At 33.6% G+C, this 10,927-nt stretch overlaps 2 protein-coding genes and 1 long non-coding RNA gene across 3 annotated transcripts; 2 read left to right on the forward strand and 1 right to left on the reverse strand.

Moving 5' to 3' along the window:
• Positions 1-960: 960 nt before the first annotated feature.
• On the reverse strand, positions 961-5,005 carry LOC117132547. The gene is made up of 3 exons (XM_033287177.1): positions 4,557-5,005; positions 4,259-4,384; positions 961-3,992 (listed from the first exon to the last, which is right to left on the reverse strand). Exons 1-3 carry the CDS (start codon positions 4,940-4,942, stop codon positions 3,590-3,592), a joined length of 915 nt encoding a protein of 304 aa, XP_033143068.1. The 5' UTR covers positions 4,943-5,005; the 3' UTR covers positions 961-3,589.
• On the forward strand, positions 4,659-5,583 carry LOC117132548. Its single transcript, XR_004456182.1, has 2 exons — positions 4,659-4,743; positions 4,816-5,583. It is a non-coding gene; the product is annotated as an uncharacterized LOC117132548 (long non-coding RNA).
• A 2,553-nt stretch (positions 5,584-8,136) lies between these two features.
• Positions 8,137-10,291, forward strand: LOC103857459 (AUGMIN subunit 2). The gene is made up of 6 exons (XM_009134643.3): positions 8,137-8,345; positions 8,621-8,737; positions 8,839-8,943; positions 9,119-9,187; positions 9,268-9,381; positions 9,773-10,291. The coding sequence occupies exons 1-6, from the start codon at positions 8,223-8,225 to the stop codon at positions 10,124-10,126; spliced, it is 882 nt and encodes a 293-aa protein (XP_009132891.1). The 5' UTR covers positions 8,137-8,222; the 3' UTR covers positions 10,127-10,291.
• The last annotated feature ends 636 nt before the right edge of the window (positions 10,292-10,927 follow it).

Consider the following 10,927-nt stretch of genomic DNA (forward strand, 5'->3'; position numbering starts at 1 on the left):
AGAAGCGATCGATGCACCTCTATGAATATCATGAACCCTAGTTAGATACTCCCTCCGTTCAGATTTATATGACGTTTTAGAACCTGACACATAAATTAAGAATGTTGCTATAATATCTATTTTAACCTTTCATTTATGTTTTATTTTCAGTTGACTTCATATCATTATTACTAGAGATCATTGATTACAAGGGTAGAAAAAGTCATATGTTATCTTTTTTTATCTAGAACTTTGTGAACGTCAAGTATTATGAGACAAAAGAAAATCTCTAAAACGTCTAATAATTCCGAACGGAGGGAGTATTTCAGACTGTATCGACTAGATAACATGTTTTCATCGGATTTGATCCTAAATGTAGTTTATTTAGGATTTCGCAAACCCGAGCATGTCGCCAGGGGTTATGTTTCCGTCATGACACTCAAGATCAGAGTTAAAATTTTGATTGTTCTTGTTGAGAATTGAGCATAGATAATTATCCGCCTTTGATTTATTATTTATATAGGGGTAAGACTTATACCATATAGATTTAATATTTTCCCCTAACGTGTGGCTCAAATAAAACCGAGAGAACTGCAAAGATGTTCTACGTTTGTTATATACTGTATTAGGGTAAGGGCGGGTAAGCAAATAATATAAATTATTTAAAATGTTTAATTTATTTTTAACTGAAATTAAAATTAACTTTCATGTTTTAGTTAAACCTATTTATATATTTATTTGACTATTTTTTTATTTATAATGTTTGTTTTAGTTTAACAATAGTAATGCGATGTCTGATCTCTCCTAACTGAAAATATATTTAAATCAGGTAGACTACATAAATTTAATGGTGATCATTATTATTTAAAACTATGCATGTTTTTAGAGTCTTAAATATATTATATTATGTTTAAAAACAAAATAAATCACGTAATCTAAGTAACTCAGGATATTAATTTTAAAAAATAAATGGCACTTTGCAATTAGCATAGTATAATTTTTACACTTTATTTTGTGTATATATATATAATTAACTTATTATATATTAACTAACATGTTTTTAATTATATATTCTGATTTCATGGATGTAGTTTTTTTTTAAAGAACACTATATATTGTTAGATAATTTTGATGATTAGAGGGAAAACAAACTTGCGTGTAACTATTGATTTTATTGTTTGAATGTCTCCATGGTGTGTTCAGCATCTATCTTTTAGATTTATCTTTTATGCTAGTGTGAGTTTGTAACGTTATGTATCGCCATCTAAATTTTTTAGTTTGTGGACTTCTTATAAGTGTGTAATTGTGAGTTCGACCTCCATTGCGAGAAAGAAATTATTATATGGGATTCCATTTTATTTCAGACTCTTGAACCTTAAAAATATATTGTTTAAATCAAAAAAAGTTTTAATGTTGTTTGTAATAGATACATGTGTCACATCAAATTTCAATGGTGTAAGGATGACATGTAAACGTAGCTTTGACATTCAAATAAGTTATAATGTAAACTGATAGTCTTGTTACTTCTTGGCAATTCAATTCTCAAGAGTACATCAATAGATGGGAAAAATGGCAATTCTCGAAAATTCATCAAATAAGAAAATAATACAAACAGCCAATATTTCACCTATTTCTTTAATCAAAAGTCTGGCTTCTTCTTCTGGAAGCCCACAAACAGCTGGAGTTGGATGCAGAGCAGCCAAGATGTCAAAATGTAGATAAAAACACCAAAGAGTCAAACCCACTGTGAAGAAAAGAAAAATCTGGAGATAACATTCACAACCCTTAACTTCAAGCTATATAGATGAACATACTATTTAAAATACTATTATCTCACTTCATCTTCTCTCCTCAGCTTTCCCGCCAATTTAGAATATAGGTACTGCAGTCTTGTAAGCTTCTTCACAGGTTTTTGTCACATAGACACTGAAAAGAAGAAATAGGATAATAGAACATGTGTCAATACACTTGTTCAAGAGTCAAAATTCAAAATATCTTAAATGTTCTATAGTAGAGAATAAGGTTATATGTGGATGTTATCTTCGAGTATAACGTCTAAGATCTTTATTAGATGTCACATATGAACCGGTAAAACAGTTAGTGACCACCCCCATGTTAGCGTGCGTAGGTCACCCATCTGCGTGACGGCATAGGTTGCTACTGATTGTATTACTCTATCAACATGAAAGTGTAAGTGCTTGAGTATACATTAACCAAAACTTCTACTGTTTTTAGATGCTAATCAGTTTTTATATATATATTTCGCAGACAGAAGTAACATCCATGAGAGAGGATACTAATTAATCACCCCCTGACGACCTGGCCTGGGATGATGAAGTCGAGGACGAGGCTGTGGACAACCTTGATCGGATACTCCAAGACGGTCACGTATTCAAGAAATGTATATACTTTTGGCGGAGGCCTAACCGCAGCTGATCTGTCACGTGTGAGAGCAGAGAAAAAGCAAAAAGAAAAGGAGGCCAAAGAGAAGAATGACAGAGAGACAGGCCATGGTGGCTCACTTGAAACGGATGCATGTGATGTTGGCGAGGCGACCAAAACCACATTGCGAACCTTGTTGCTGGCCTTGTTAAACCAAAACATTGAGGATGTTGTTCTTGTATTGTACTATTCTTTTAATGTTGACTGGATCCGTCTGCCATCAAAATAATATATTGTGTTACGCCATTGAGTAACTGCTAATAGCCAAGTTGTTGAAGAAGCTGTCTAACTTTAGATGTTAACATAGTCTAACATATATTGATTGCTATCTATTTACTTAGCGTCTAACAATAAAACACTGATATGGATTCTCATTCTCCTAGTGTTCGTTCATTTGAAATTATGTTGTTATGGAACTTGTTAGTCATAAACTAGAACAAACGAACTTCCAACTGGAGCTCATTTTAAGCAATAATGGGTAGTCCTAAGGTTTCAATGTTGAACATATGGTATGTTCAATGTTGCTTATAGTCTGGACGAACTGTCGTCCCCGCAGACGTGAACGCAGCTGTATCAAGATCAAGCGTACCATCCAGTTTGTTGACTTGTGTAATATGGATCGTTCAAGTGCGGTTTAAAAGTACCAGCCATAAACTGTTGTTGTTCCAGGAGGTGATCTTGCTTATGAGCAGAGAGCTGTGTGTATGATCTCCAACTCCACAAGTGCTGCTGAGGTCTTCTCAAGAATTGATCTCAAGTTCTATCTTGCTTTCGTTCACTGGTAAGGAGAATTCTCTGAGGCTCGTGAGTATCTTGCAGCTTAATTTGGAGAAGGAATATGAGGAGGTTGGTGCTGAAGGTGGGGACGATGAGGATGACAAAGGTGAAGAGTACTAAGAAGAAGAATTCTATTATTATCCTTTGTGTTTGCGTGATTGGACTTAGAACACTCTTGTACCGAGTCTTTATTAGATTGTGTATCTCATAACTATATAATATGTCCATTGTTATTTGAATTCTATTACTCAATTTATGATTTTTAAAACACAGATGCTATTAAATTCATCTGAAAGTATTAAAAGAAAACATACACATCGTTTTGTTGTTGCTGACATTAACTTGTAAAAAAAACATCACATCACATAAACATCAAAGTTTAAATTTCTTCTCATGCACGGAGGACCTCACGGAACGTAGCGGCTACTACTAAAACAACAAATGAAGCCAGACCTACGTAAAAAGTAATGATTGATATATAGTATATCAAAACAAAGACCATGCCGAAACCCAATAATATTGACGCTGCCTCAAAAATCCGCACAGTGGGGGGTGAGAAGGAACCCGAAGACAAGATGTAGAACCCAGCGTAGGCCAAGGCAAATAAAATAAAAGGATCAAGCTTCTTGAAATCTCCCAGTAAAGTATGAACCCCTTCTACGTAATGTTGGACACAAAGGATGCTGCCGCACTTTGTGTATTCATGAATCATATAACGAATTGGCAAGAAAGCCAAAGCAGACGCCGTTAAAAATAGTATCATTTCATGGCACCTTTTTACGTAAACAGACCACCTACATAAAGTCAAAATCCAAATCTCAAATCATAAAAATAAACTACAAATGATAAAATACCAAACACTAAATCAAACTAACTAAAACGGAGCAGTGCTTGTTTTAATGTACTCTACTAATTATTTTCTATTTAACTTGTTTTTTTGGAAATTTTATCTTAGTTATCATGAAAAATAATAAATGACTAAAAACGAGCAGTGCTAAATAAAATAAAAAACAAGCTAAGTAGAAAAAAATGTCCACAAAAAAAAAAAAAAGAGTCTCACGGTGTTACTTGAGCTGGCATATTCACCGTAGGAACTCTCGGATCTTGCTCAGTTATGATTTGGATTCCCCCATCCTTGGAAGTGCCTTGCGACACTGAACTGAGTAATGGTACCGCTAGGGAGTGTCTGCAAGAATAGTGAATATATCGGATCAAGAAACAAGACATATTTGTTTTATACCCCAAGCCCAACATAAGTTCCAGACTTTCTTGGGAATCAAGAAATGTACACTAGGCCCTAATACAGAAGATACTTGATTCTTGGTGACAAATATGTAAAAGATGTAAGAATTCAATACCTTGAAGGAGAGCTTTGGGTTTGAACTAGATCTTGATTCTTCAGATTAAACGGCTGTTTCTCCGGTGTCTGATTGAAAACACGAGTTGATTCAGTAGTCGTTGGCGGTTTCAAAGGTGAAGAAGATGCAACGTTGATGGACGTCGAGGTTTCGTTGCCGCAAGCTTCCATGGCGGACGGTTTCAAAGGTGAAGAAGATGCAACGTTGATGGACGTCGAGGTTTCGTTGCCGCAAGCTTCCATGGCGGACGGTTTCAAAGGTGAAGATGCGACGACGTCGATAGACGGCAAAGTTTCGTTGCGGCAAGCTTCCATGGCGGACGGTTTCAAAGGTGAAGATGCGACGTTAACGGACGACAAGGTTTTGGAAGCTTGATCATGAGCCATCGTCAGTCAGCGAAGAGTATGGTCTCTCTTTTGGCGCGGGACTTTCTTCAAGAATATTTCCAAAGAGGCACGGAGTAACCGTTTTAACTTATATAAAGAGTCAAAACCGACTAAACGGATCTTTGAGCAATAACAAAAGCAAAAAAATAATAATAATAATGATAATTATACACACTTTTCATTCAATAAAAAATATTAAGAAGAAAAAATCCAAAAATATATATAGAAATTGATAAATCAGTGCAAATAAAACCAGTTTTTATTATTATTATTTGTATTTGAGTTCTTTAACCTATCACTCAGTGAAAATAAAACCATATTTTCATAAAATCTAGCACATGGCAAAAATCCAGAATCCAAAAAACCAAACCGAATCCGCACCAAAAAAATAATATCAACCCAAACCGAAATTGGTTGAATATCCGAACGAATTCAAAATTTTGGTACTTAGAGAACCAAAACCAAATCCGACCCAAACCAAAAAAATTCGGATACCCGAATGTATCTGAAATAGATTAACATACTTAAATATATTAATTAGTTTTTAGATTTAATATATAGAAAATATCTAAAATATATTAGATACTTTGAAATTGTCTAAAATATTTAAAAATATATACAAATGGTCAAAAGTAAATGTCTAAAACAACCAAACAATACTCAAAACACTAAAAATACTTGAAATATATATTGATTATCTATTTAAATGAATCCCGAAAACACATTATCTTGGTGGCATTGTGGGAGGCCATGTCATGTGAGTTTTCGAAACATGCGTCAAGTATTTATGAATTATGATGAAGAAGAGATCTAATATGGATGATGCAGTCAGGTGTCAATCCTCATAAGACAAGTAGAATTGCCGGTTGTGAGGAGATCTTGTAGCTTTTTGGATTCGTCGGTGTGAGGTGTATTTCCTGTGGAGATATCTACTAGACCTCTCCTTTATCAATCGTAAATTGGGCAAGCGTTTCGAGACGAAGCCGTGAGTTTGATTTGCAGGTTTTCTCTTGCGAGGAGGTGACCAGTTTTAACTCTGTAGATCGCTATTTTGGCTAACGAGTGTCCGCGTGTAAGACCTGTAAATCTTCGCCGGTGTTTTTCCCTTTAGCATTTCAAGTTCTTGTGTCCTTGAGCCTAGGTGTTTGGTTTTGACTTGGTTCTGCCTCGGCTCCGGTTTACAAACTGTCTTTGGTGTTGATGTAAGTTTGTCCTCGAACATGCTTGTTCCGATGTTGCGCCTGTTTTGGCCTGGTGGTGTACCCTTCAGAGTTGGGTTAGCCTAAGTCATTGGTTCTTTGGTTTCATGTTTCTCAGGAGTGTATGCGAGTTATGATAGTCCATCAGTTCCCGCTTTAGTATCTGTGACTCTCTAATGCTTATTTCTCGTATTATCCTACTTCATTGTTATTGTCTTCCTTTTTTGGGCTATTGTTTCCAGAGATATTACCATTTTCTGTCGGCTTTTGTAATCCACAATGTCTTTCATTATAAAAGATTTAATAAAATTTTGAGTTATAAATAAGAGAAAAAAACACTTAAACACGATTAAACAAATTATAAAATCTTACAAAGGATGAAAGGAACAAAGTTTCAGCTAAAACTTCATCATAAAAAAAAAGGAACAAAAACTTCGTCTTAAGGAAAAGTTGAATCCAAATATATCTTATTAAAATAGAAGTATTTTAAGTTTTTGTTTGGCAACATATATAGCAGTTTAAAAAATAGTGTTATTTGAAAACATGGACAACAGTGCGCATGGACTTGGAAGCCCCCTATTTGTCAATAGAAATGTTGGCCTTAGCAGCCTTGAGATGTGTTGTGCGAGGAGTAGAAGAAAAAAATAATAATGAGTTTATGCTATTAAAAATTAGAAGTCCATTATATTATATTAAAAATAATAGGTTTATGTTACTTGATATACATATTCAAATCAAAATAATACTTTAAAATTGATTTATATCAAAATTCATTCAAAAACATACATATATTCAAAATTTGATTTTTACTAACATATTTTTCAATAACCATTATAAAAATGTTTTCATATATATATATAATACAAAGCCCAATTTCAAACACCAACTTAAATTATGGTTTTTATATTTCACATTGAAATTTAAAAATATAATATATGTGATTGTTTATATGATTGTACGTATAAAATATTATTAATTATAAGAAAACTCATTTGATGGTACGTATAAAATACGATTAATTATATGATAACACATATTTTTGTAACCTATGATGACACATATAGGATATATAATAGTGATTAGGGGTAGACGTTCGGGTTCATTTTCGGGTCTGTTTGGGATTTCGTGGTCGGTTTAGATCTTTTAGGATTCAGTTCGAATTTGAATAACCAATTTAAATTGGTTTGGTTTAAATATTTAGATAGAGAATTCATAATTGTTTAAGTATTTTTGAAGTTTTGAGTATATTTTAATTATTTTAGATATTTACGTTTGATTATTTGTATATATTTTCAAATATTTAAACGAATTTAAACGTATCATATATTATGGATGTTATATATATATATATATTAAATCAATAAATAATTAATATATATATATATATAAATCTATTTTGGATACCCAAAATACTTCGGTTTGGATCGGATTAGGTTTCAGTTCTTCAAATACTAAAATTTTAAATAATTCAGATATTTAATCAATTTTTGGTTCGGATTTGGTACTACTTAAACAAATAGCATCGTATTTTTTTAAAAATGTCAAAATCTAGTTACAATTTATAATTGAAGCCTAACGACAACTAGATCATACACTTAACAATTACTATATTTACAAGTTACAACCTTGGGATTAATATCGGATCGAACTGAATTGAACAAGATGTCCGCTTCCGGTTCATATCCGGAATTGAATTTGGTTTAGATTGAAAACATTTTTAAATATTGTGGTTATCGATTTGGTTGTCGGTTAGGTTGGTTTCCGGGAATTTCTTTTATCCAATTCTTAACCAAATTAACTTAATTTAACTGTAAATATCCAAGTTTTTAACAAGTTTAAATCAAAAAATAAAATATATTTTCAATAAAATAAATTAAAAATACCAAAATAACCAAGATCTAAACCAAACTAAAATCTTGAACGAGGTTTTGGACGAACCTAATTAACCAAAACACAAATTAACTGAACAGATTTAACCGAATAAACCGAAACCAAAGCTTTTAATCATTTTTATTTCCCACAACCGGAAAAGAAAAAGAAAATTTGAAATCGAAGTTTATCACCGGAAAGCTTGTGGAGAGATGTCGATGGGAAGCGACTCGACGTGGGTGGGGAAGAAACCGATCAGGCGCATCGGTGGCTTCTCTGATGCTCTCTCCATCGCCTCCGATCTCGGTTACGCCGTCGCCCCTCCTCCCTCGCAGGTAACTTCCCAGTCGCCTCTTCGATTCAGTAAATCTCATCAGCATCGTAACTAGGTTTCATGTTACTTCGATTAGCTGAGGATAGATAGTACCTTCTCTGGATGTTGCCGTTAGATTGACTTGGAGAACAAGGGTTTGAGATCTGTTATTTTCTTACAGAACTCACTCAATGTTTCTGAAGCTGTCATGAACTAGCTACATTTGTGATCATTCATTTAGTCAACAATATGCTTTTGTAGTAACGCGCATTGTGCTCAAATCATTTCGAAATGTAGGAAGAATCACAAAGCTTGGACTCTTCAAAGGGTGATGATTTGATAAGGGTCTTGCGGGAGTTATCTGCTGTGCAAAGGAAAATTGCTGATTTTCAGGTCGAACTTCAAGGGAGGAAGGTAGGTAAACCATCTTTGAGGAGATTGCTTGCCTGAATATTGTATATCTAACAGGTTTTGTTAAATTCTTTGTGTCTTATATCTTTGTTGTCGAATATCAGGATGATAAGAATGTGGCACATTTGACTCATGTGAGTGAAATGCAAAAGAAAATCGAGACTCTTTCAAGGATTACTCAAATCTTGAAAGATGTTATACAAAACAAGGTACATACTTTCTCTGCTTGCCTCTAAAGTCTTGTCCCTTTGAGTCACTGCCTACTTTATCGTTCTTAACACTTGAGAAATTATAATTCTTGCTTAAACTGTTTAGGCTGCAATAGCTCCTGATAAATCCTAAGACGGCTTTATCTTTTCATCATTTGCGCTCTTTATATGGCAGGATCGCATCATTGCTCGTCTCCAACAACCTTATTCACTAGATTGTATTCCAGTTGAAGCAGAATATCAGGTGTGTCCTGTGTGATTCGATAGTATTTGCTACTTTGAGGACCAAGTATCTGATAGCTTTGTTCTGCTTTGTTATTTCAGAAACAATTTTCAGAGTTGCTGATGAAAGCCGCCAGTGATTACGGCGCCTTAACAGCATCAGTGTCTGATTTTCAATGGAGCCAAAACTTCAAAGAACCTCCTTCCGTCTGGGGGGTACGCTTTTATTCTATTTCACATCCATCTTGGGTTTTCCCATTATATCTTTTCAGACATAACTCCACATGTTTCGTTGCATATATTTGTTATACTAGAGTCTTGTACAATGGTCATAATTTAAGTGGAAAGCTCTGTACTGAGTCACACTAAGCCATGCTATCGTGTAAACTATATATAATTTATAGAGTAATACATCGCCTAAGGATTCTGCTTAGTATAAGAGACCAATTGTCATCGTCAGGGCATCGAATTAGATTTCTCTGTAGTTACTAGTTATCTTGCTGTATCAACAGATAAAGAGATTAGCAATTGTATGGAAAGTTGATAAACAGTTGATGCTTTGGTTTTGCATGTTATGATCTCACTCTCTTCACAATTTTCACCCCAGGAAATGCTGCGTCCGGTACCAGTGGCACTAGCGTCATGCACGAGATTCTTCGAGGCCATGACTGCGATGAGAGAATCATTCGCGACTCTTCAAGACCTTCGAGTTGGTAACTCTGCAGCTTCTTTACCAACAACACCAGGAAGTAACGAAACGCCACATAGAGACTCAGATTGCGTGACTCCACCTCAAGGGAGAACAGATTCAAGCTTCGACGACTTAGCTGTTCAGGCCACAAGGAGACAAATCCATGATCAAAATGAAGCTGAAGGCGAAGAAGATGGTAATGGCAATGAGAATGCTCAACTTGACCGGAGACTATCATGGCCTCCTTCGGTTAAGAAGAGTGGTGTTTAAGCATGCGGTGTTGCTTTTGCTTGAGGTTCTTAATATCGATTGTGTTTTTGTCTTTTATGGATTTGAAAATCTTCGGTGAAACTTAAAAGTAGATTAAAAATCTTTACTATTAAAACAGAACCATTTTAAAAAAATCTACTTAAATAAGGTTGTTAGAGTCTTTCACTTTTTAGTCCAACCTATTATATATAACTAAATCTTATAACCAACCTATTTTATAGCAACCAAATAAATATCTCCTACATTTAAATAAAACATATTACTGTTTATTAACTTTAAATATTATAATCTAAACTGTCGATCTATAGTCTTTTATATATGTACGTAGGTTTTGTATGAACCATTGTTCTATTAGTAATGTTTATATAATATGTTTGTATCGAATGATGGTATGAAATTATTATAAACCAACGTTATACCTCATATAACAAGACTTTAATGAACTATATATTAGATATCTATTATTTAAATGAGTCAATGTTTTCATCACAAAAATATAACAAATTAGTGTTTTCATCAAAGTTTTAACAACTTACAGGTTTGGTAAAATTTTAAACCTAAGAGAGAGTTATATAAAAGTGTACATAGATTTGAACAAAAAAAAATACATACAAGATCTTAAATAAATTAATTCATAAATTATATAATTTAAATGAATTATCTTTTTTGATATCATATGATTTTGTAACATAATAATTTACAACATTTTCAGAATATTAATTCACAAATTTTGTATATAATTCAAAGAAAAATCCGTGCTTTCAAAACGCAGGTCAAAATCTAGCAGTGTTTATTATATTC

Source organism: Brassica rapa, chromosome A03 (assembly GCF_000309985.2).
Source record: "Brassica rapa cultivar Chiifu-401-42 chromosome A03, CAAS_Brap_v3.01, whole genome shotgun sequence".
In the NCBI taxonomy this organism is placed as follows: domain Eukaryota; kingdom Viridiplantae; phylum Streptophyta; class Magnoliopsida; order Brassicales; family Brassicaceae; genus Brassica; species Brassica rapa.

Excerpts from the sequence above, each read along its gene's own strand:
- LOC103857459 (XM_009134643.3), top strand. The coding sequence starts at position 8,223 with ATGTCGATGGGAAGCGACTCGACGTGGGTGGGGAAGAAACCGATCAGG. Across the intron at positions 8,944-9,118 it reads AAGATGTTATACAAAACAAG|GATCGCATCATTGCTCGTCT; the intron begins GTACATACTTTC and ends TTTATATGGCAG. Across the intron at positions 9,382-9,772 it reads AACCTCCTTCCGTCTGGGGG|GAAATGCTGCGTCCGGTACC; the intron begins GTACGCTTTTAT and ends TTTTCACCCCAG.
- LOC117132547 (XM_033287177.1), bottom strand. The coding sequence starts at position 4,942 with ATGGCTCATGATCAAGCTTCCAAAACCTTGTCGTCCGTTAACGTCGCA. Across the intron at positions 4,385-4,556 it reads ACCCAAAGCTCTCCTTCAAG|ACACTCCCTAGCGGTACCAT; the intron begins GTATTGAATTCT and ends CTATTCTTGCAG. Across the intron at positions 3,993-4,258 it reads ATGCCAGCTCAAGTAACACC|GTGGTCTGTTTACGTAAAAA; the intron begins GTGAGACTCTTT and ends GACTTTATGTAG.